General features: G+C 36.4%; 1 protein-coding gene across 1 annotated transcript in view; it reads right to left on the reverse strand.

Moving 5' to 3' along the window:
* Nucleotides 1-27009, reverse strand: part of LOC131356156 (oxysterol-binding protein-related protein 2) — a 41593-nt gene extending 14584 nt beyond the window's left edge. Inside the window, 17 exon segments of the mRNA XM_058395031.1 lie at nucleotides 2315-2346; nucleotides 2348-2478; nucleotides 5524-5692; nucleotides 18159-18265; nucleotides 18599-18677; nucleotides 20159-20299; nucleotides 20942-21046; nucleotides 22307-22370; nucleotides 23709-23782; nucleotides 24220-24258; nucleotides 24363-24430; nucleotides 25069-25213; nucleotides 25279-25364; nucleotides 25443-25554; nucleotides 25661-25735; nucleotides 25813-25907; nucleotides 26852-27009. Of these exon segments, the coding sequence (XP_058251014.1) occupies nucleotides 2315-2346; nucleotides 2348-2478; nucleotides 5524-5692; nucleotides 18159-18265; nucleotides 18599-18677; nucleotides 20159-20299; nucleotides 20942-21046; nucleotides 22307-22370; nucleotides 23709-23782; nucleotides 24220-24258; nucleotides 24363-24430; nucleotides 25069-25213; nucleotides 25279-25364; nucleotides 25443-25554; nucleotides 25661-25735; nucleotides 25813-25907; nucleotides 26852-26873 (1544 nt within the window). The 5' untranslated portion in view covers nucleotides 26874-27009.
* Nucleotides 27010-27255: the final 246 nt, after the last annotated feature.

Genomic DNA, 27255 nt, shown 5'->3' on the forward strand with positions numbered 1-27255 from the left:
ATGAAAAGGAAAGTTTACTTTATTATGATTTGATCGAAAGCAAGTGACTGTAAAATATGTTCAGAGAGAACGTGTAATGTGTTATAATCACTATTGTGGTATGGACCTCGATCAAATCCAAAAACAAATTATTTAGTCAGACTAATAAAAAAATGCATTTATTTGGTTTTGAGGAAAATTGAAACAAGAATTTTCCTCACTATATATGTTGTATTAGGAATATACTACTTGATAAACCCTAAACATAAAATTTTTTGCAAAAAATAAAGAAATAAATAAAAATAAAAATAAATTCTAAATTTTAAGTATAATATAAAATAGAAATGGAAGTGTACATAAAAGGAAAACTGAACTATTCATAAAAATAACTTTAAAAATGCAAAAAAAAGGGAAAAAAAGGAAAAAGAAATTACTGACATATTAAAACTTTTATTAGATTAAATTAAAGATTTATAAGATTAAAATCCCTCTGTTTGTAAAGGCCAGGAGATTCCCATATATATATATTTGGCAAATCTTATAAAACAGATTTTAAACACATCACTGAAGATGTTTAATATCAAAATCTAACATGTAAAAATGACAAAGTTCATAAGTTGCATCAGTTTTGTGTCAGCTTTGAACTCAGGGTCTATATCAAGCAATAATTATGGCTTAATATCTTGAGTAGTAGAATTCTTTAGAAGTACTAGCATTAGTAAAATACATGGAAGTGTACGGGTATAGAAAAAACAATCAACAACACAAGATAATTCCTGTGATCATTGACGTTATAGTAGCTATAAACTAACAGCCAAAAATGTAGCTTGCTAGGTTACTGAGAAAAAAAATCCTTTCAACTTAAAGCTTTATCTTTGTTACAAATGCAATGTTAATGTTAATAAATGCAAAGTAAGCTCCATCCAAATTACCCAAATAATAATAATAATAATAATAATAATAATAATAAACAGTTTATAGAAGTCATATTGGAGAGCACTCTATAATCACAAGGCCACACTATAGATATATACTCAGAATATAAGGAAAAAGTATATAATGCATTTGTAAACCTGCATCATTAAATAACCTCTAACTGGAGGTTTAGGATATGAACACAGAGCTTGGTGAAGCTCCAGTAGACTTTCTCAGTGCTGTCATGTGGTGATGCTATTTAGAGCTCTGATATGCTGAAGGAGGAAATCTGTCCTTGCTTTAAGGTTTGAAGTCTCACCTGCTGTGGTAATGAAATATTTCAGTGAAACGATCTGATGCTTATTTGGAAAATGTTTTGGAGAGCTACTTTGAATTTATGAAGCAGGGGATGAAAAGGAAAACCGTTCTATTCTTACAAAATGCCAGAACAAAGAGAGAAAGACACCTAAGTCTCTTTGTAATACAGGAAAAAAATCACTGTTGTAAGTTTATAATTTTGCTCACCTAAAAAAATACATGTGTGTATTGTGTGGTTCGTGTCTGTATCACGTGTAGTATGTGAATTTTCTACACTAAATTTCAATTCTGAGCAAATAATAAATAAAACCTCACAGAAGTTTTAACTGGGCAAAATGTCACGACGTGCAGCCAATGTGAAAAGACAAACAGATAGTAATAGCAAAGTAATAGCAGAAAAACAGCAAGAAAAATAAATTAAAAAAAAAAAAAATATATATATATATATATATATATATATATATATATATATTAAACAAAATAAATCCTACTCGCTATTACTTTTCTTTTATAAATATATAAATAATATAAATATAGTATATTATACTAATTTAAACTATGGTGTACAGGGGAATGTTAGAGCCAATAAAATCTGCAAAAAATTCAGATTCATCCTGCCAATTTTGAGCAAATTTGATCCTAACTTGGTTCTCAAACCTCCAGCAGCTCTGAGGATAAATCCAGACTAAATCCAGCGACAGGTTAATAGAAGGCCCGTATCAGGAAGCGGATCTTGTGCTTTGGAAACAGTTACCTGACACCGAGGCTAACGATCAGCTTGCGACCGCTGCCGATCCGTCCTCATGCAAAAACCATGAGGGTTTGCCAGGGCGGTGTGTGTGTGTGTGTGTGTGTATGTGTGTGTGTTTATGTGAAGAAGATTCATACATACAGTAGATATGTCGAGAATGACTGCTACAAATAATTTCTAGTGGTAGATTTTTTCTAGTTTACAGACCCATCTGTTAATAATAATCTGTAAAATGCCACAAACCAAACGGTACAGGCGTAAACGGATGAGCGAGCGTAATCCTCATACAGACGTCACACACAAACAAACCTAAATCCTTTTTAATTCCTGTCAGCTTTCTCTGAGTCTCACCTGTGTTTCTTCACACCATTATGGTGGGTCTTGTCTCCATGGTTCTCCTCCCCAGACATGCTGGCAGGAGCGTGAGCTTCTTTTGCGTGTAGACGAGCCGCACAGCAGCAGTCGGTTAAACCGGAGGACACTAACACCACGTCCTGTCACAATGCTGTCCCACTCTGCGGAATGGACACAACACATATACAGACAGAGACATGCACAGCTGTGTCAGTAACGTAGTTACTGCACACCGGGTCACACATAACCCTGCCTTCCTTTGGTCCCTCCTTTCCTCGCTCCCTATATCCCTTATTCCCTCCCTCTGTCTGTTCCTCTGGTGCACCTGAGAAACCCCACCTGAGGGATCCAGTTCCAAGAGAAACAGCAGCCAGGCATCTCGAGTGTGTGGGAAATAAAACAAATCAAGATGCAAAACTTTCTGCAATGATATATTATTGATAGGTTTAGGTTTATAGAAATATTATTATAGAAGAGTTATATTTAAACAGCTGATCAAAATGGAGTTTTATTTTACTCTGAACCATTTTAGTACAGATTTATTTTATGAACATAAAAATGTACAATAAATTGGAAAACATCTGTTCAACTATTTAATAAATAATACAGTAATAATCTGGACCTAATAAGTAATGTTTATTTTTTGTCAAAATGACAGAACACTCCCGTCAAACAACTATTTTACTACTAATAAAAACTCAACAATAAGTACTTTAAATGAATCTCAAACCTGTAATAAAATTGAAACACTCATGAATCCATCGTCTAAGCTTCCAGGACCCCACTATGAGAACCACCGCTCTGAAGGCATTTTACGTTTGTCTCTATAAGGTGAACTCCTACAATCCTACAAACAAATCATTTCACTTGTTTTTATCCCAAAGAAGCTTCACTATCATTCCTGGTTTTGATCTAGCAGACGATTTTTCTTATGCAAATAAGAATTACAATTTCCCAGTTGTGTTCCATTGTGTGTTCATTCCTTGCCTCACACCGTTATTATCATATTGTGATAATATCATATTCTGTGATTATCATATTCTGTGTCTCTTAAATAGTTAACATTGATCATTTCTTAGAAAGAACACACTGAAAATAAAGGAATATGTTGTCATTCAGATTTCTAAAGACCAGATCGAATGATGTAAATAAGCGTGATCATGTGATATTAACGTAAACCAGTCACAGTGTGAAATCTCACAAGGATGTTGACGCTGATATGAACCCCAGTATAACTATAGTATTAAATTTAGGTCATCAAACTGTTTGATTTTATTCAGGAGATTGTAAATACCTGATCAAATCAAGTTAGATGCAGGAAAATGAGTTGTTACTCAGTCTAATCATGCGGAACTGATTTTATTTTTTTTTTATTTTTATAAAAAGCGTAAAGTTGTAAAAGTGTAAGCTGAGAAAACTTTTCACACCGAGCCTGAAGGCATTTGCATCGAAAGCTCTGTAAGTGTGGTTGTTTTTAGAGCCGAGGTCACAAAACCGTGACTCATGACAGCCGGAAGAGATAAAAATCATTTCTATTGAGATGAGCATATAATATACAGACGCTACACATCCAACAATAAGTGCTGTTTGAATGTCTGTGGTTTCTATTATGCACTTTTCTGGCCACAAGCTTCAGCATCTTATATATCAGTCAATGACAAAACCCAGTGAGCTGATCAGATAAAGATATAGTCATGGGCTTGAAATAAAAAGGTTTAACAGCGAGTTATGTTCTGTTTACAGCACCGAGCAACCGGTAAACAATGTAATCAAGTGAATTTCACCATGTTCATGTCAGTCATGAAGGCTTTTTTCTGTCACTTTTATTAACAAAGTGTACCAGAATTTGTACAAAATGCACCAGTGGCCTCTACATTTCTAATACATTTTGTACACTTTTCTGGCCACAAGCTTCAGAATCACATCCGTGTATATGCTTTCTTTTAGCATAACACAATCAGATCAAGATCCAAACAGCAGGACTGGTGTTCATAGGAATCATTTTTAAAGAATAATCCTAAACCGATAAACACTTCAGCTCTGGAAAAATAAATAAGAGACCACTGCCCAATCTCCAGATTTGAACCGTATTGAAAACCTCTGGAATGTCATGAAGAGGAAGATGGACGGTCACAAACCATCAAGCAACGCTGAGCTGTTTGCTTTTTTGCAAAAAGAGTGGAATAGAGTTCCCCAACAACAATGTGAAAAACTGGTGGAGATCATGGAGCCAAAATGCATGCAAATCGGGGTTATTCCACCAAATACTGATTTCTTAATGTTATTTAGCCAAAGCATTAACACAATTTGTTTACAAATTATTTGCATTTTGTTTTATTTGAGTTATTAAAGCTCTGCAAATACTGCATGATCTTGGGTTATTTTGATGTGTTGTCATTTCCTTTAAATATACACTCTAAATAACAATAGTTATATTTGGAATTTAGGAGACATATTGTCAGCAATTCACAAAAAATGAAACAAAACTGTTCATCTCACCAATACATGCACCTGGAAGAAAAAAAACATAAGAAACTGATTATTTTGCAGTGATCTCTTTTTTTTTTTTTTTCCAGAGCTGTATGTCTGCCATATTTGTTAAACTGCCCTTTTTCTGTAAAAGTGGATGATTATTGGTTGTTTGGTTGATTCTTCTTTATTATGGACAAAAAATACCAGAGACTCTGGAATTTTGGTAACAGGAACAAAACACCTTTATGTAAAACAAAACAAAACAAAAGGCATTTGTTAGCAATGTACAGAATTGTTTCTATTGGAAACATTGGAATTATGTGTAATCTAATTGACATTAGATGCAAAGTTTCAGTCTAAAATCTGTGAACATAGAAAGAAATTCTACAAAATGAGATGTGGGATGTTTTCCAGTTCGGTTGCATTTATTGAAGTTGATAAAAAAAAGCGATGAAAGTCTTACATATAGATTTGTACATCACTTTATCATGCTCTTCCATAAAAGGCACAGATATTTTTGTATTGATTAAAAATCCTTTTAGTTTTAACATTTACTGAATGCTATAATATTTGATGAATTAATAATGAATAATTCTGGCCCTTTTTTTGGTTAGGACATCTTTAAAAATACAATGAAAACAGTAGAAAGTATAAAATACAGAAATGATTACGAGAGCTAGTCTGCTGTCTTGTCAGGACAGGAAGTGGAATCCTCAGGACTGGAGATCACTCACCAGAGAGAGCGTCGTAAAATTCATCCTCAGTGAGCGCGCTCAGAGTCGGGGACTTTCTGCCGGTAGAAAGATTCTCCTTGAGCTGGTGATGCTCCGTCGCCAACTTCTGCAGAGCCTCAGACAGAAGCCTGTTTCTTTCGACTTCCTGTTCTAACTTCACACTCCACACCTACAAGCCCAACAGAGGTGAGAAGGATTGATATATAAAAATCATAACAGGCTATAAGTAAGCTGTCAGAGGTGGAAATGGCATGAAGCCAGCAACACCGCAGCATCTTATCAGGAGGATACATTAGTGTGAGAGTGATTTAATTACAGATAAGGTATTTAGCCTCTGGCACATGAAACTCAGGGATTTGGCATGGATATGTACTACTAACGTTTCAGTGAGGCAGGAAAACATCTAGACAGCAGATGTTCTGCATATGTTCATGAATAATTCACTGCTTGATGCAGCCAAACCATCTAGAGATACACTGGACACTTTAATAGGAACACCTGTAACCTGCAAGTGTCCAATCAGCCAATCATTTAGCTGTGCAAGACATAAAGTCATGTATGAACAGTTCAAAGAGCCTCAGTTCACATCATACACATTAGCGAGTATTTCAGGAGCTGCGGATCTCCTGGGATTCACCTGCACAACAATCTCTAGAGTTACGCAATTGCGCAAACAACAAACACACCAGTGTGTATTATTTCTCGGTTCACATTCAATCTAATTGATTTAAATTTATGGCTGTTGTGTTTGTTCATGGTAAAGCAGGACATGATACTTTGTGATAATAGATGTTTTTCTTCAAAAGTGAAAAGTAGAAAATGCTAGTGTCTGTGGCCTTCATTTCTTATACATTTTGTTCGCTTTTCTGGCAACAAGCTTCAGAATCATACATGCTATAGTCTGATTGAGTTTCCATCTTTCCATGTATGCTTTCTTTTAACAGAAAAACACAGTCTGAGCAAGATATATATATATATGTGTGTGTGTGTGTGTATATGAAATATTTCATATATATATTTCATATATATATTAAATAAACATGTTAAAGAACTCTTTCAAACTTTCTGTAAAAGTGGGTGATTCTTGGTTGCTTGGTTGATTCTTTTATTGATAAAACATACCTGAGACTCTGGAAAATGCTAGAAATCTGATTTGTGAGACTAGAATTTTGATAACAGGAACAAAACAACTTTATTAAAAAACCAACCAAACAAACAAACAACAGGCATTTATGAGCAATGTCTAGAATTGCTTATAATATTTACATTAGAATTATATATGAGCTATACATAAATAAATTAATTGACACTTGATGTGAATTTGCAGTCTGTGTAAATGTGTATTATAAGGCAGAAAGAAATTTCATAAAATCACATAAGCGATTTTTTTCCAGTTCGGTTGCATTTAATAAAGCTGAGGAAAGCGATGAAAGTCTTACATGAATCGATACTTTGTCATTTATGATCTATAATATCACTTATTATGTTATGAGTTAAACAAGCACTCTTTGTAACCATGGTGAGCAGAAAAGCATCTGACAACACACTGAATCTGAAGACAAATACCACATGGCAGATTGGATGATTACAGGAATGTGCAGGGGTAGGGGTGTTCCTAATAAAGTGAATATCTGAACAAAAAATACTAGGTTAAAATTGTAAACGTATCAAAAAGGGACTAAAAGGAAATTCTTCAAAGATCCAATGAACAACTCTAAATTCCATTTGTACATGAATATGTTTCATTTTTCGATCACATTTAGAGACATTATCATTACGATTATTATTATTTTGTATTCCTAGTCTACAAGATAATTAAGTAAGATTCATATTTATTTTATTTATATATTATTATTCAGAGAAAAATAGCTTTCTTGTTGTGTTTTTTCAGTTCTGAGAAAGAAAGCAGAAACACAAAAGCAGCAATTATCCCAAAGCCAATGCATGAAGTCTAAAGCACACTTGAACCCACACAAATAAAGTATTTACCAGCCATCTGTAATGGTCTATTTACAGCCATCTAAAAAGCCCTATGAGATCATGGTGACATCAAGATATGAATATTAAAGAGCTGAGAATATTATTCATGTGCAAAAAAGTCTAAAAGTCATAAATGTCAGCCTTTGACGCACAGCTGACTAACACGCTGCCATGACTTCAGCATATCATTTACAAGTGTGTCCTATATCAGTCAATCAGACAGCCATTCACTCTGCTCAGCACCTGACACGTGAAACCTGAAAGAAAGCAACGTGTGTGGTGCACCAAAGTGCTGCCTTTAAATACAACTTTCCAAATCGTTCCTTTAAGCAATCGTTTCTATCATGATAAGGTTTTGATTGTCCGTACTGAACTTCTTCCATAGTGAACCACAGAAACAGGTTTTTGTTCACCTCCCTGAGCTGCTCCTGTTTCCAGCACCAAGAACCGAACACCCAGTTTTCAAGAGCCACGCAGCCAACGGTCACGTTACACACCTGTGCAACCTGATCCCAGCCTTTCACAACACCCTCAATCACCATTCACAAGACTGTCGATGCCACACGCACTTGCGATAAGACAACCACGAGACTCGTAACATCATCTAATGGATCTGCTGTCAGCAATGTTATTAAACAAGGTAGTCTGTCTTTGATAGATTCATTAAAATAAATGATAAACTTTGTCTAGGTCTTATGTTTGAGCTTAAAACGTCAATAGCTTAGCTTTTATTTCGAACATAATGCTAAAAGGTTTGTAGTTTAAGAACTAAAAATAGTAGAACATATTAACATTTTATCATGTTGCCAGGACACATATTAGACAAAATATCCTAATTGTAAATATATAATATAAAAAATATGAAGTAAAATCCAGTATTTTGTAGTTTGAAACATGCAGAGAGGACATAACATGTTAGCATGTTCTGCTAGATGATCGCGCATGCTAGCTCTGGATATCTGGTAGTATAGTATAGTGATACTGGTAGTCTGTGCTAAATTGTTGATTTTATCATTTTATAACATATTACTGTTCGCACAAATATTACTCAGATGGGTTATTTCTTCCCTCTGGGCTAGCAAGAGCTTAACTGCTAGCTGTTACATTTGTCTGCTAGCTAGCATCCAGCGTATAAGCTAATTTAGCATACCACTGTAAGAGTCTGCACGAAATTGTGATTTCTACTCTCTTTTCGGTTTATAAAGTACTTACTGTTTCACAAATGTTACTTAGCTGTTTTATCCCCCCCCCATGCTAGCAAGAGCTTAACATAACAAATAACAAGTTTGTCTGCTAGCTAGCATCCAGTTTACCAGCTAATTTACCAAACCACTGTGGGAGTCTGCATTAAACTGTGATTTCTACTTTCTCTTCGGTTTATAAAGCCTTACTGTTCCACAAATTTGACTCACCAATTGATTTCTCCTTCTGTGTTAGCAAGAGCATATCACAGCAACAAGATTATCACAGCAAGCTAGCAAGCATCCAGCTTAAAAGCTAGCATATAAAAGAACTAGTATGTACTAAATTGTGATTTCTACTTTCTCTTCATCTTCGGTTTGTAAAATATTACTGTTCCACAAATCGTACTCATCTCTTCTATCCCCCCCCCCCCCTTCAGCTCTAGCAAGAACTTAGCATAGAACCAAGATCATTAAAGCTAGCATCCAGTTTACAAGCTAATGTAGCATACCACAGTGAAAGTCTGTACTTAGTAGTGATTTCTACTTTCTCTTTGGTTTATAAAGTATTATTCTTCCACCAATTGTGCTCAGAGGTTCTACATCTCTCCTCATTGCTAGCATGAGCATCCAAACCATTGCTAACTAGCATCCAGCTTACTAGCTTGCAAAATGAACGATGAATAATACTGCAGATTTATTAAACAACCAAAATTCCTGTTTTTTTCTGTTTATATGATGTTGGATATGAATGAGTTAGTCAACAGTTTGACTTCCTCCCTGATGAGGATGAAGCAATCAGGCATTTGGAAGCTGCTGCGCTGTTCATGGAGTGTTCACACATGGCAGGAAGTGCCTTGAATAAGTCTTTTGTGCTGTAGAGAATGTCAGGTCTGCTGAGAGTGCCTCATTTAAAAACCAATACACTCACATCAGTGCCAATTCGTCTAAAGAAAATCATTTATATGCAGTAATTTCTTTATCTTAGGGTCATGATACACCTGATTGAAAGGGAAAAAATACATTTTAATATAAATTGGGCCTCGCGGTTCATGTATTTGAGCAAATTTATTCATAATGGAACGTTTATACAAGAAATTTAGTATTCATGAATATCCAGTTAGTTCGGAATAGCAAATTGTATCCGACTGGAGCTTCTGAATTCAATATAAACAGACTCGCTACTGTACCTTTACCAACTCATCTTCAGATCATATAACTGCTGGTTATGGATAGTGGCATATTATAGTAAAAAAAGAATATTAAAACAAGATTAAACAATCAATTAGGACAAAAGTAGTGGCACCCTATGACATGTTATTCAGTCCATCCCTCCATCATGTAATGAGCACTTCCTGTATCACTCAATTCCAAACGCCGACTAAACTTTTCAACCCTCCGATGCAGAAAAACTGAGGGTTACCCTGAGAATCCGAGCTTATAGAGCTCCTTTAGGTGTACCATTCTTCCTTTAGGGTCCATATGCTGACATGGAATATGTATTGATGCACTAATTCTTATTCTATGGAAAGATAATGAATCTAATGACCATTTGCCTCAATTAAAGCTCATAAAATATGCTGGAACACTGAGCTGGACCGGCTACAGATAAACGAGCAGAGTCACCTTGAAAGAGGCAATGACTGGAACAAATAGCTGTAAATCTGCCTGGGAAAGTGAGATAGTAAGTGAATCTATAAAGCTGGAGGAAAAGCCATCCATTTCCAGATTCTTTCAACCCCTAAACACATCTCACCTCCTTGGAATGATTTTTTATTTCTTCAGCTAAATTATGCATAAACATCTTCGGTTCATTCTCATTCATACGAAGCAGCGGAAAGATAAAATTTTATTCTGAATAGATTCCACGGCACTTAGTTTGGGAAACACTGATGTAAAATTTATTCTGGCTGCTCTATTTATTTATTTTTTATCACAGTACTATATTTATGATGTTACACAGTGGTTATGATTCTGTGAATCTCTCTCTCTCTCTCGCAGAAGCACACATGGCATGAATGAAAGCCAGACAGTCCAGTCTGCCATGTTTCATTCTCCAGAGCCTGGCCAAGGCGGTGTTGCGTAATAGGCACGAGCCACTGATCTCTCAGTAGCACTGCTTCCTCTTGCCTCGCTGCTCTCGCCCGCTATTTTAAGCCGTCACTGTACACTTACATTTAATAGGCAAAGAATGAGCTGAGGGGTGAAAAGTAACCAAAAGAATATAAAAAGAAACATGCAGCTGAGGCAGGCCATATAAAATTAAACTGGGTGAGAGATATGAAAAACTGAACAGGAAATGAATCTAGGAAATTAAACCAATGAGTTCCTATCACTTATATTACAGCAGCAATAATGAGTCCCTCTCTCTCTCTCTCTCTCTCTCTCTCTCAAGCCCAAAGCCCAAAAATGAAGAAACACAAAGTGCAAAGTTCTCTGTCTTAAAGATTTAATGTGTTAGATAAACTTGACACTGGAGACTCCTTCCATAAATGTTCCAAATATATAAGCATCTCCTTATAGATAAATCCACCATTAATCCATAACACATTTTTTCTTTGTTAAATAACATTTTTTTATCCTTATTTATGTGGGGATTTAGATTCTGTGGAGCATCCATCCATGCATACATCCCTCCATACATCCATCTACACGTCCATCCATACATCCAACCATCCATCCATCCATCCATCCATCCAGTCCCTGTGTCTGAGCTGTTTCTATAGAAACAATAATGTATTAGCGCGAGAGCTTAAACATACATCTGTGATTTGCCTTGCAGTCAGAGAGACAGGACTCCTCTCCTTTATCTCTCTAAATGTCATTGTTAGAACTACACATGCCTGATATTTTGCCTTTTAGGAGCAGAGCATTGCTGTTTCAACTTGATATGGTGCTAAAGTTTGGGCCAGAAACATGCAATACAAAGGCTGAAACAAAAAACTAGCCAGATCTCTTGTTAATTTTTAATTGTGTGCATTCACCAAAAAAAATAATTACACATTGATTGGGGCTTTAACCTGTGAAACAGTGTATAAATTAAATTAGAGAGAATACAGCCCAAAGATAGAAAAGTTAAAAATGACATTTTCTGAGGAAAAACAGATTATTTCATGGCATCAGATGGGGAATAATTGCACCAAATAAATGCTCGAATGGAAACACACTGACAAGGAGACTATTCACTCGCAGAAGAAGTCAGAATTGTCCTCAAGAACAATCAGTGTCTGTTTTGATGGGCTGACATCATAGGCAATCCTCTCAAATATGTTATACAGAGACTGCTAGGAAACATGTGGTTATTTACAGTAAGTTAGCTCTTCTACAACACAAACTAGAGTTATGCCATTAAGATTAACCGGTTTTGGATAGACAAAACAACTCGCAGCATGGGTCATACTGAGGACGGGGACAGGAAACAGTATGTCTGCATATTTCTGAGCAGACAGACGCTCTCATCCCCCTACGTCAGCTCGGCCTACATACAGCCTTGTTACCATGGTGATTTCACACCTGGAAACAGACTGCATAAGAATCAGATTGGAAATCCTTCAGTGGTTGAGGGTCTCCTATCCCACCAGCTTATGCTGCTATACTGACTCATAACACTCACTGGATTATATGCGTTTCCTTTATGACTTCTATGAAGCATTCATTTCTTATAACTAAAGATGAACTCCCACGTAATGTCTTTTACTTATTGTGGAGTATGCACTCAATATAGTATATGGATATTCATTTACTCACTATGTATAGAAATAAATTTATTTCTAATCACTCGGTATCATTAGAATTTCTATCAATTCCATTGCTCTCAGCACTCGCTACCGAGAATGCAATGTGGACTATAAATTTCTTATTAACTCTTACTAACTTATGAATTCACTTCACACCACTCACTGTGAAGTATGAGGTTTTTTTCTGATGATGTACGAATCTTATAATACTCGGGATGTGTATTCATTTCCTGATACTTACTATGCTGTATGTCATAAGCATTATTGAGTATAGATTTTCCAATTCCCAGTATGGAGTATGGATTTCCCATTCCCATTCCCATTAGGCTGTTACTCATTATTGAGCCTGCATTTAATAGAACTTCATACTGACTATGGAATTCCCTGTATTAATTAGTATATATTAATATATATATTTCCCATTACTCATGATGGAGTATTTATATCCCATAACTCTTTACTGATTATACATTTTCTGAGTATATATTTCCCAGTATTCAGTATGGAGTTCCTGGGATACAAGTATGGAATATATTATTTAGTATGGAATATAGACTTTTCATTACTCATCACTAAGTATGCTTTTCCCATTAGTCAGTATAGAGTAAAGACATCCTGTTATTTGTTATTGAGTATACAGGACTTCCTGTTACTCATGATTGATTAAACATTTGCCAGTACTTTATATGAGTATGGACATCCCATTACTCATTATTGAGTATTACTTTTCCATTATCTAGTTTGGGAGTATGAGTTTCCCATTGCTTGTTACTGGGTAAACATTTTCCAGTATTCAGTATGGAATATGCATTTCCCTTTACTTCATATCATGTACACATTTTCCATTACTAATTAATGAGCAATATTTCCCAGTGTATTTTAAAGAGAGTTAATTGCCTATAACTATTGAGTATTAATTTCCTAGTACTCGATATGGAATATGGATTTTTCATGACTTCTTACTAAGCATTCATTTCCCATTACTCAGTATAGAGTAAAGCCTCATGATTTATTAAACATTTTGTACTCAGTAATCAGTATGTAGTGTGGATTTTTAATGACTGAATTCTGAGTGTGCATTTCCCATTACTATAGTATAGAATATGGAATTATCATGTTCATTCTCATGATCGAATAAACATCTGCCAGTACTCAGTATGTACTTCCCATTATTTATTATTGAGTATACATTTCCCATTACATAGCAAGGAATATGGAATTTTCATTACACATTACTGAGTATACATGACCCAGTACTCAGTATAGAGTAAATACTTCCTGATACTGAGTATACATTTCCCATTACTGACATAAGACTTCCAATTACCCATTATTGAGTGTACAGATCCCATTACTCAGTAAATAGTCTTCTTATTACTTCTCATTACTCTTTTCTAAGTAAACATTTCCCTTTGCTCAGTATTGAGAAAAGACGCCCTGTTACCCATTATGAAGTAAACATATCCCAGTATTCAATATGGAGTAAGGATTTCCCATCACTCATTATTGAATACACAATTCTTATTACTCAGCATGGAGTATGGATTTCCCTTTAATCATTATTTCTCATTACTCAGGATAAATTTATATTACGTAAACATAAATTGGCTTATAGTATGGAGAAATATATAAATTATTATAGTATGTAGAGTGTAGGGTTATATATATATATATATTTATGCTCTGTTGCCTAGTGCAGAGTATATATTCCTCTGCCAGCACTGGAGCATGAATCTCCTGTTAACAAGTGTGAAATATGAATCACTTCTTAGTCAGTGCTTTATTTATATATTATAAATCTCCTCTCAGCCAGTGAGGGGAACAAATTGCTTAATAACGAATTATACCTCTGGTGCATGCATTTTCTCTAAGCCAGTGCACAGCATGTGTGACCCAGGAGCAAATCTCATACATCAGGGGGGAAAGAGGTGCAGTTAATAAACTACAGGTACGTAAAGTATTGCATAATGCTGACACAAAAGTTCTGCAAAGACAGCTCACAGTCAAGGTGAGGGAACAATGTTCTACAAGCACATATTCAGCAGAGGGATTAAGGTTAATGCAATTAAGCATCTACTATGTAACCTGCATACACCACTTGCTATAATCTATTCGCTGTGCTGAAAGGGATCTCTGCAACTTCGGATGTTCTGACATGTTCCTTTAAGAGTTTAATCCTAAGACGCTGAACGTTTAGCTTATATAGTGCTAAGTTATCGTAATAAATCTGTGGTCTAATGGAAAGTTTTCAAAGTTTACATTGAAGTGGTTACCATTTTTCTTTATAGAGCTGCAATAAGACACACTTTCTTTAAAACACAAAGGTTTAAACTGATGTAAAATACAGTGACAATCCTCAGAGCATACCCTATATCTCAGTAAACTGTTCTGAAGCATATTCACACTTGCTCCAAGTACCCTAATTAATCTGCATACTCTAGAGAGCATGTGCGTTAAAGCATGAAGAGGAAGTCTATTCAAAGGAGCAGTCTACTTCAAAATAGTCAGTAGTCTTTGGAAGATTTTATGCAATGATTTAGCAAGTCTGCATGTCCGCAAAATATCTGATACATTTCTGCTCCTCATTTTCTCCTACACTGACCTTGACACATAAACCTGACTGACAACGATGCCATCGATCCAGCTATTGACATAAACATTCATTCAGAAAGCTTACATTCTTAATTTATTCCTGACCTCACCTTTTCTGCCAATATCCTGCTAGCAGTTTTGGCAATTATTTGTTTTTCTTAATGGAACAATAAGCTAGACTAAGTCATGGTACATGCCCTGTGATAAAACTAGGACAGGCAAGACAAGTGGGACTTCCTCTGTTTTCATCAATGAGAACAGCTAGTAGAGCCGAATTAGCAGACAAGATCAGAATATGGTGTTGAAGTAGAAAAGACAAGAAAAAGAATAAGCAGAAAAATTCAGAGAGTATCCAACTGTACCTTTTTAGATAGCGAGGAAAGCTGTCACCTTTTTCTCCTTCCCGTTTATGTCACTGAAGCTTGGATTGGCTGGCGCGATGGAGATTGTGTGTGTGTGTGTGTGTGTGTGTGTGAGAGAGAGAGAGAGAGAGAGAGCTAGGGCGAGGCAGAGAATGTGAGGAACGGACAGAACAAGTGAGAGAAAAAGAATGTGCTTCAGTTCTCTCCTAAGCGAAAGCAGACTGTGTGTGTGTGTGTTTGAGATAGAAGGGGTGCATAGCTCAGCATTAAAAAGAGCCAATGCCATGCCATAGTGATGCTGATTAATTCAGCATGATGAAGATGCAAAAGTACAATTAGAGAGATGAGATATATGGACCAGAGCAGATTGAGAGAGATCAGCTATATGGGCATGAGCAGAATGAAAGAGGTCAGCTATAGGGACATTAGCAGAATGAGAGAGATCAGCTATAGGGGCAGGAGCAGAATTAAAGAGATCAGCTATATGGACATGAGCAGAATGAGAGAGATCAGCTACGGGGACAGGAGTGGAATTAAAGAGATCAGATATAGGGACAGGAGCAGAATGAAAGATTAGCTATAGGGACAGGAACAGAATAAGAGTGAGATCAGCTACAAAGACAGAATCAGAGTGAGAGAGATCAGCTATAGAGTCAGAAGCAGAATGAGAAAGATCAGATATAGGGACAGGGGCAGAATGAGAGAGATCAGCTATAGGGACAGGGGCAGAATGAGAGAGATCAGCTATAGGGACAGGAGCAGAATGAGAGAGATCACATATAGGGACGGGGCAGAATGAGAGAGATCAGCTATAGGGACAGGAGCAGAATGAGAGAGATCAGCTATAGGGACAGGAGAAGAATGAGAGGGATCAGCTATAGGGACAGGAGAAGAATGAGAGGGATCAGCTATAGGGACAGGAGCAGAATGAGAGAGATCACATATAGGGACAGGAGAAGAATGAGAGGGATCAGCTATAGGGACAGGGGCAGAATGAGAGAGATCAGCTATAGGGACAGGGGCAGAATGAGAGAGATCAGCTATAGGGACAGGAGCAGAATGAGAGAGATCACATATAGGGACGGGGCAGAATGAGAGAGATCAGCTATAGGGACAGGAGCAGAATGAGAGAGATCAGCTATAGGGACAGGAGAAGAATGAGAGGGATCAGCTATAGGGACAGGAGCAGAATGAGAGAGATCACATATAGGGACAGGAGAAGAATGAGAGGGATCAGCTATAGGGACAGGAGCAGAATGAGAGAGATCAGCTATAGGGACAGGAGAAGAATGAGAGAGATCAGCTATAGGGACAGGAGAAGAATGAGAGAGATCAGCTTTAGGGACAGGAGCAGAATGAGAGAGATCAGCTATAGAGTCAGAAGCAGAATGAGAGGGATCAGCTATATGAATAGGAATAGAAGAATAGAGAGATCAGCTATAGAGAGATCAGAACAATGTGAGATCAGCTATAAGAGCAGACGTTAATTAATCAGACTATAAACATGGGAAACAACCATTAGAGATGCAACATCAGGATATATTTATAGTGGCTTCCTTATTATTTTTTATTCCTAGTTTTCAAATGTCTGCCATTTTTCTCCTTTCTAACTCCTCATTGTTTTAACACCAGAATCACATCATACAGGAGGACCTGTGAAAATGGCACGATTCCCACTTGGCAAACCCCTGTGTTTTATTATGAAGCACTTACACAATCCAACAGCATTAATTCCTGCTTGTGAATGAACAATAAATAATGAGAGTAATAAGAGTACGTTTCAAATGACTGCTCTGTGACACTTAGGAGAAAAAGCCCACTTCATTTAGATAGTGTAAGTGTTTTAGATTAATAACAGCTTAAATGTATGTGGGCAGTGAGGGAGTGTAAATGCCAGAACTGCACGAGGCTTCTTGAGTAGCAGAATTGCACAGGTGGATGCTGGGACTGAATCTTCAATTTAGCTGCGCTGAATAAATACCATCTGTTATTTGTTTGCCACAGAAATGCTAAATTCTTGATTGTGATTGAACAAGGAAATGAATCAGAGGATAAACTGGAGACAAAGATTAAGATAAGAAAAATATCACCTGGTCACCTTTTTCTTGCTCTTTAACTGAGCAGATCTGGTGAGATTGTGCCCACTGTAGCTTCACATTCCTGTTCCTGATAGAAGCGCAACCTCATTTTGTAGCCAATCCAGCTCAGTGTTTGTGTTGTGATGCTTTTCTGCTCACCATGGATGTAAAGAGTGCTTATTTGAGTTACCCTAGACTTTCTGTCAACTCAGACCAGCCTGCCTGTGATTACTTTTGACCTCACTTTCATCAAGATGAGGTACGATAGAACTTTATTAATCCTGAAGGAAATGGACTGTGAAATATAAATGAAATAATCTATATATACAGAATGTATTCAAAGCACAAGTCAACAAGGCATTCTCGCCTATAGACCCTCTGCTCATCGGCTGCTTTTTGTTTGTATTTCACACCTAAAATCTAGAGATTGTTGTTTATATATGTGTGAAAATCCGCAGGAGAGCAGCAGTTTCTAAAAAAACCCATACCAGCATGTCAGGCACCAACAACCGTGATTAATCCCAGCCTGACAAACCTATCCATCACTGAAATTACATTTGTGATAGTGTTACACACATTTTCCTGTTTTAAGGTAAGCAAATCCCAGTTTAATATGTGGAATCATTTCCAGGACCAGGAGCCGTGTGATGAGTGTGAGTGTTATTCACAGTTTCATGGTTATAAATTGGAGCGTCGGTGCCGTACCTCTTCACGCTGGGACAGCAGATCCACACAGTGTCTCAACACTGAGCTGGTCTCACTGCACAGCTCGCATATCTCTCTGGCCTTGAAGAGCTCAGGAACTGTTATATCTAAACACACACACACACACACACAGAAGAGGTTTGTGAAAGCTGTCAGTCAGTTTCATTACACAAGGGGTTGTAATTAGATGTGCAAACATGTGTGCACTAGATACTGCTGACAGAAGTGTGTGACCTTATATTGGGTCAGATTAAAAATAGTCAGTGAAGGCAACTAATTATACCACAGTGCTGTTGAATCCTCAAATCGAAATGAAAAAACACAAAATCATTTACTCTAACAAATCATAGGTTTATAGTAATGTAATATGTTTTCATTTAAATAGTCACAAATCCTCCGAAAGGACTTGTATAGTAGAAGCTCCTGAAAAACTCTCTCACCGTTGTTGCCCTCATTCTGGACCATAGAGACAAACATGGCCACCTGAGACTCCAGCATCCTCTGGTAACTTTCAGCAGCCTGTATGAAGAAGACAGATTTCCACAAACTAAAATACATCAAAATATATACCACTAACCACAAGGCGTGTAATGATACACTCTGGTCTCAATTCAAGTCAAGTCAAAAAGTCAAAGAAGCTTTATTGTCACTTCACCCATATATAGCAGATGCAGTACACAGTGAAGTGAAACAACGTTCCTCCTAGACCAGAGGTGCTACACAGAACACAGACGAAGTACAGTGACGCAGACAAACATAGAACTATGACATAGAGATAAAAAAATTAAACTATAATTTAAAAATTCAAATTAAACTAAAAATTAAACTATACTTAAGGTGTGAATGAGGCCAGAATTAGAGCTAGAATCAGCTAAAATGCCCGACTTCTACAGACTATTTCTTGGCCAGTGTAAATCGCAGCGAAGTTTTTGAATGGTAATAACGTAGTTGTTTAATCATAAGTATGACCAATAATGTGTGTCAGTCATTCTGATTCAGAGGTATCCCTTCAGCCAGCTCTCTATGTATTTGAAATCTGTGGGATGCCTAGATTGGGATCTCTGGTTTTCAAAGTGCAACTGCATTAGACTGCAACTGTCAATTGCACATTTCTACAGTGCAAGTCTACAATCATCCCATTTTTACATCATATCCAAGGGTGGACTTAGTGATTTGGGGGCCCTAAGTGATTCCAGGTATGGGAATCTCGCGCATGTGCAGTACTATAGGAACGTTCCACTATTCATGAATCATGGGGGGGGCCCCTCATTTGAAAAGATGTAATAACAACATTAAAATTTTAATGGTTATAGACAGACCATACAATATATGATAGAAAAGTAATAAGTACTACATGATTTATACTGTATAGGCTTCTTGGTATTGGTCGGGGCCCCCTAATTCCCCGGGGCCCTAAGCGGCTGCTTACCTCGCATATTGGTTAAGTCCGCCTCGGATCATATCACAATGGACAGTAATACCCAGGTTAGATGTTTTATGTTGTTTAATGTTTATATCACATTATTATTTGGCTGTTATAAAATTTTCTACTGGTGCCTCCATGATCCCGTGCTCTCATTGCTGTGGCCCGGGTTCGATTCCTGGGCAGGGAGCTAATCCAACCACTGAAGTGTTAACTCTCAGTGCCTGTCCCAAGCCTGGATTAAATGGGATGGTTGCATCTGGAAGGGCATCTGGTGTTAAACCTGTGCCAAATCAAAACATGTGGACCAAATGATCCGCTGTGGCGACCCCAAAACAGGGGGCAGAGCCACAACATAAAAGTTTCTACTGACAACTCCACTTTTTCAAATGATAGCATTACAATGAGCACTGGGATTTCTATGTACGCAATTAACTCGATTAATAACTCGACTCAATTAACGGTTCACTTTAAGCCTTTAGCAGTTTCATGAAATTCTTTCGACACTCCATTACAGAAGACATTTTGTTAGTCTTTTTGTTTGGATTTATGACATACACAAACTTGATTATCTTACCTGAAGTGAATGTGACAGAAAATCTCCCAGGTCCATTGCTTCTCCAGCTACTTCCTTTTCTCCTTCCTGTGCAGGTGTTTTGTCTGGGTTTCCACAAAGGGCGCTATACACCGCATGCTCCTCGATGGCATCCACCCATTTCTGCCCGTACAGTTAGGATGTGTCAGTTAGAGTTATTGATTATCCATTGCTTAAGTGCTGATGTAAAAATCTTGGGACTCTATTTTTGTGCAGACACAAGCACATTTAGCTGCTATAACTTTGCCATGTTGTCAAGTCTAAGCCTGCTATTTTTGTTGACAAATGAACCTGTGCTGAAGTGTGTATGAGTGTGAGTGTGTGTATGACACTTCTAAACCAATACTGGGCCGAAATGTTTTGCATTTAACTCCATCTCCCTCGTTCCAAATTGCATTTTCCGGGGATATTTTGCTGAAACCTGTCCCATTTCTACACCGATGTTTTGTGACTGAACATCCAGCTATAAACAAACTACTGCACCCAAATACTGACAAAATATCTCTAATAAACAACTCTACTGAATATCTACTAAATTTACAGAATCAATTATATGTCCAGTACATTAAAATGAAACATTTGGGAATATGTTGTTGAAGGAGAATAATCACCTTTGGGGTAGAATACATCAGACCATCTTATCCCTTATCTGTCAACTAAAATTAAAACTTGGATAACTACAGGCTCAAAATGGGAAAAAAAATCCTAAATTCAAATCAAATCCGATTAGAAACATTTATTTATATAAATCTCTTGACGACTCACTTTCCTGATGATTTCGGGTTCAGTGCATCTGGAGGGCACTTTAAAGTGATGCACACTGCTGTCACAGCACTCCAGCGTGAAAAAGTATTTATCCCAGGATTTTACCTGCAAAATAAAACAACAATTTTGCATAGGTATATAATAAAGAAACTACGGTAATATAAATGTACACTTTAAAATTCCTCTAAGACAACATATTGAATCTTAATTTTTGATGATGCTTTATTAACATTAAAATCACATAATGTTCCATTTTTACATTTGTGGCCTGTTTCTCTGTCTCTCTCTCTCTGTCAGTCTCTCTCTCTCTCTCTCCGTCTGTCTGTCTGTCTGTCTCTCTCTCTCTCTCTCTCTGTCACTCTCTCTCTGTGAGTCTCTCTCTCTCTCTCTCTCTCTGTCAGTCTCTCTCTCTCCCTGTCTCTCTCTCTCTCTCATTTTGAATAACTGAATTCATAACTGAACTTGTAGCTAAATTCACCTGATTCAATTCAGTGATTCAGTTTAACTTTGAGTTTGCTGCAATTCATCTCTTATTTAACTCTGATTCATTTTAATACAACACTAATTCAATTCATTTAAATCCTCATTCAATCCAACCCTGATTCAACAGAAGCTTGGTTCAGTTTAACTCTGAGTAAATTGAATTCAACCCTGAGTCAATTCAGCTCTGATTCAATTCAACTCTGATTCAAATGAATTCAACACTGATTCAGTAGAAGCTTGGTTCAGTTTAACTCTAAATCATAGATTGAATTCAACCCTGAGTCAATTCAGCTCTGATTCAAATGAATTAAACCTAGATTCAATTCAATCTTGATTTATTTCAAGCCTACCTGGCTTCAATTCAAACCTGATTCACTTTTATTCGCTTTTTTTTTTTATAACACTTTTAACAACAGACTTACAAAAAACAAAAAAATAACATAAAAAAACTACAAAACTACACAAAAATCTGGATGTAGATTTAAAATCTGGTGCATTTTGGCCATTTTTCCTAATTATACATGTAAGATGCAAATGGAATGCTATAAAAAATATTGAATCTTCTATATATCTGACATGGGGGAAAAAGAAAGAAAGAAAAAAAGAAATACAGGATACAGTTAATAAACAAACTAAAAGACAGTGAATGATAAATTCCCGTTCATTGTATGTGATATTTGTTGTTATTAACTGGACTGTTGAGAGAAAAAAGAATAAAAAATAAAACCTCCACACCTTATGTTCAGTGTTACATGTGGTGAAATAAAACGTATCGTGGCAGGAGACTCACAGGAGTCTCGGCTCCAGACCGCAGGTGTTGATGGACCAGTGTAAAGTTTGAACACAAACACTGCTGAGCTATTATGTTCTTAGAGCACTTACCACACACTGAGCCTTCATAAGAGGCTTATAACCTTGCCTACGATCTCCACACGCTGCGTCAGACCTGTGGACACGACGGACAGACATGACACGAGCCGAGAGAAAGAAAGAAAGAAAGAAAGAAGATCAATATAGTTGGTGGTATGAGTGCAAAAATGTTTTATGGATTAACGATGCTTTCAAAAAACATATATTTAGTTCATTTAAATCAAATGTTTACTCGCTTTATTCGGTGGACTTCCAAGCAGGCGAGTGCCGCAGTTAAACTCTGATTCAATTTAACTCTGATTCAATCAAATCCTGATTCATTTCAATTTGATTCTATTTAATGCTGAATAAATTAAACTCAATTCAACTGTGATTCGGTTTAATTAAACCATGATTCATTTTTAATTCGATTCAATTAAATGCTGAATAAATTCAACCCTGATTCTATTCATCTCTGATTCAGTTTAATTCAACTCTGTTTCAATTCAACCCTGATTCAGTTCAACCCGATTCAATTCAACACTGATTCAATTCATCTCTGATTCAGTTTAATTCAACTCTGTTTCAATTCAACCCTGATTCAGTTCAACCCCAATTCAATTCAACCCTGATTCATTTCAATTCGATTCTATTTAATGCTGAATAAATTCAACTCAATTCAACTGTGATTCATTTGAATTCAACCATGATTCATTTTAATTTGATTCAGTAAAATGCTGAATAAATTCAACCCTAATTCTATTCATCTCTGATTCAGTTTAATTCAACCCTGAGTCAATTCAACCCTGGTTAAGTTCAACCTGATTCAATTCAACACTGATTCAATTTACATCAACTCTGAGTCAATTAAACCCTGATTAAATTCAATTTGATTGAATTTTATGCTGAATAGATTCAACCCTGATTCGATTAAACTCTGCTTCAATTGAATTCAACCCTGATTCAGTTCAACCCTGGGTCAGTTCAACAATTCAATTAATTCAGTTCTGGCTCAACTGAACTCACTAATTGAATTCAACTCTGATCTAATTCAAGTCTGATTCGAATAATGTGAAATGTTGAGCATTATTTCAGCACTGATTACATGTGGCTGCTTCTTGTGGATGGGTCGATTCTTTTCTTTCTCCTTTCTCTTCTTTTTGTTTATTGTGCTAAATATTACAAACACATTTTATACATACATCCACAGCTAGAATGATAGTTGTACTTTATTGGTTAAGGGGAAATGAAATAATCCAGAATTTATAATTATATTTATTAATAATAATATTAATTGAATTTATTAATTATACTTAATTGTTGCCTTTGTTTCATTCGTTATGGATGACAGCTTTAATTACAAATCATATATTTCTCCAGATAATCATACTCATTATTTGCTTCTAATAGAAACTGGTATAGTGAAAGTACTCACTGGTTACAGTACCAGCTCACAGAGCCATTCTCCAGAACAACCCAGTGCGAGTTCCAGCTCAGAAAATCAGACTTCTGTAAAAAATAAATCAATCAATCAATCAATCAATCAATCAATCAATCAATCAATCAATCAATCAATTATTTAATTAATTAATTAATTAATTAATTAATTAATTAATTAATTAATTAATTAATTAATTAATCAATCAATCAATCAATCAATCAATCAATCAATCAATCAATTAATTAATTAATTAATAAAATGTTAAGACAAGCTGCATTTTCTTCCTCTCAAAACTGATCTTGTAGCATAGCACAGTGATTTAGCTTTTACTGTGTCCATAAAAATTGGTCTGAGGAACAGCTGAAACTCATGGACGCCATCTTGTGGTTATGACTAGAATGACTGATGTTTACGTTTATTTCTCCAGAATGGTATTCCACTCCATAATACATTCAGTATATCCTTATTAATTAAGCACATACAAACAGAAACTACCAGTCCTCACCTTCCATAGGCGTCCTTCAAACCTTCTTGCCGTGATAGCCTTCAGGAGAGAAAAAGGAGAATGATTATATGGTCTCAGTCAAAATATCTCTGCATTTGTGAGGAAGCCTTAAATACGTTTGAGTCACATAAACGTAAACATACATTTTCTTGACATTTCTCCAGAAAGGATCTCATTTGATCGTCTTTGGCGACGTCTAACACAGACTGGCCTACGAAACAACACAGAGAAACTTTAAAACTCAATGGAAATTTTCTGTATTTAAGAGAGAGATAAATAAGGAACACAATACTTCAGCGTTATTAGGTATGTTTTTATGGTTTCAAATCTTTGTTTACACCTGCATTACATAACGTACATTCCATACAACACTGTCTGTTTTTGCGTTCACACCGCTGAATTATTTTAGATCAACCTTTCAAACATCATTATTTTAGATCACCTTTCAAACATCTTTCAAGCCCATAAAAATTTCATTTGAATCTAACATATTTGGGTCAGTTGAGGTGGTTTGATCAAGACTTCTCAATTCGGATTATTTAGTTGCATGTAAACGCACCAAACGTTTCCACTGTACGGTTAATTATTTACCAGTAAAAGTGTTTTATTCAAATTATCACATACTGCAGAAGTTTGTAAACACAAATAGAATGACAGAAGTCCCCAGAACTCCCTTCATAGTTACATTTACTCATGTGGAACAACGTGGAATAAGTGAGTTCTTAAAGTTATTTATTTATTTGTTTGTTTATTTTTTTATTTAAAATTGTAAAACAATGTAAAATTGAGAACCGAGAAGTGTAATGTACACTGACACTATCTGACAAGTATCTAATTCCACATGATTACCGTTTCTGTTCATTGCACTAAAACTGGCTCCGCTCTTCACCAGCACCTCCACACACTCCTTGTGCCCCCTGCTGGCTGCGATGTGCAATGCCGTGTCCCCATGTGAGTCCCTGCAGTTCACGTCTGGAGGTCTGTTCTTGCTGAGCTATTTAACAAACAAGAATAAGAACTAATATTTTCAGCAACAAACACAGGATGTCCAAAACTCACCAACTGAGCTACAACCCCACAATCTCCATCTCTCGCTGCATCCAAAAGTCTCTCCTCATTTTTCCTGCCCTCTCTTCTTTCTGCAGCTGGAGCAAATAAAAACAATCAGGAAGTAGTAGGTACCAAGTCTAAAAGAAATCTAGGGCACAGTATAAAGTCCCGACCTTCCAGCATAGTAATGACTTCATCATCGTCAGTGATATCCCTGGGGGTCTGAGCACATCCGTTGAGTAGTGTGGCACATGCACCGTACCGTAACAAGAGCAGAACAACCTCCTGGGTACAAAAAGTGATTCAGATCAGGGGTAAGACTGTGTGTGTGTGAGAGAGAGAGAGAGAGAGAGGTGAAATAAATGAAGCAGAAAGAGTGAGAATCACCCACCTGTCTTCCACAGAGGGCTGCAACGTGTAGAGCCGTGTCACCGTCATTATTCTGCGTGTTCACATCCACTCCTTTCTTCACACACAGAGTTGAAATAAATAACAATTCTGTACCGTTCACACTGTTTCAGATTTTCATGTCATGTCTCTAACCTTTAACAGTTCTTCAACAATATCTTTCTGGCCAAAGTAACTAGCCAGGTGAAGCGTCGTCCAGCCACCATTAAACTTGGTTTTGTCTGAAAAAGCTAAAATAAAATGATCAAAAAAAAAAAGGTGTGTGTATGTGTGTGTGAGAGAGAGAGAGAGAGAGAGAGAGAGAGAGAGAATGGATGTGAGAGAGTGGAGTACATTGTTACTAGTGCTACATATTAAGTGCTACATATTAAAACAGAAAAAAGTCTTGATGCATCCAATAAAAATAAAGAAATAAATATTTCTATTCTGTTTATGTGATTGAATATCTATTACTGAATGTCTAAAAGTGAATATCATTTTCATCTGAATATCGTAATATTAATAGTAAGTTAATTGATCGCTAGTGAATATCTTAGTATGTGAGCTCTCAAAATTGGACAGGTTATTCAATTAAAGATTCAATTAAACACACACACACACACCTACACACACACACACACACACACACACACGTTTATAATTTCCAAATATTACCTTTTCAGCCAAAAACAAAATATAAACAAAACATATAACATAAAAAAAATAAAAATAAAAGCTAAAACAGGAGCATGACCGATCTGGAGTCTCCAGAACTAGCTCAGATTCTAGGCAATGTCCTTATAACACTGGATAAAGTAGACCTCAGACTTCAAAAGCAAAGGATTGTTACTCTAAATATTAATCACTGATAGAGCTCTTTATTTTAGAGTTTATAACAATTTAATAAAATAGACTAAAATGAGGTTGAATGTTTACACTGACAGGAAACCCCCGGAGCACAAAGAGAACATGTACAACTCCACAAATACAGAGACTCGAAACACCAACCCCAGAGGTGCGAGTCTCACCGGGTCGGGTTTCTTAGTAAGAGGTTTTGAAAGAATAATTTATCATAAATTATAGCTGATGATATAGCATCAACCTAAAGACTCTCACATTGACCTTTATGACATCTCAGACACAAATTTAGTATCTCAAAACACAGTATATGGTGACTACAGGAATATTTTCTTACCATGACTGTGAGCTTGATCCATTTGGCTGTATCTTCAGTCTGTATCACAAGTCGGCTCGGACAAAGTTCCGGGTTTCCAGCAATCAAAAATCATAGATATTCAAAATCCCAGTCTAATGAGAACTACGCAGAACTTCACAGCAGGCCAAAAGACTACAGTGTCTATATATCTGCAGTAGCCACATGGTTTCTAAATAAAGATAGTAACCTGATGCCAGGACCAGCCGCTTGTAACATAAACACGAGGATGTGTGCTTGTTTTTATCTACTTATCTATTAACAAGTTTATCCAGGATACAGACATTCAGTGCGGACGGGATTCAGGCATGTGTTAGTGTGTAGATAAGAACAACTAACACAGGAGACCCTACAGCAGAAATCTACCATCTTTTTCACCTTTTATT

Source organism: Hemibagrus wyckioides, linkage group LG07 (genome assembly GCF_019097595.1).
Source record: "Hemibagrus wyckioides isolate EC202008001 linkage group LG07, SWU_Hwy_1.0, whole genome shotgun sequence".
NCBI lineage: Eukaryota > Metazoa > Chordata > Actinopteri > Siluriformes > Bagridae > Hemibagrus > Hemibagrus wyckioides.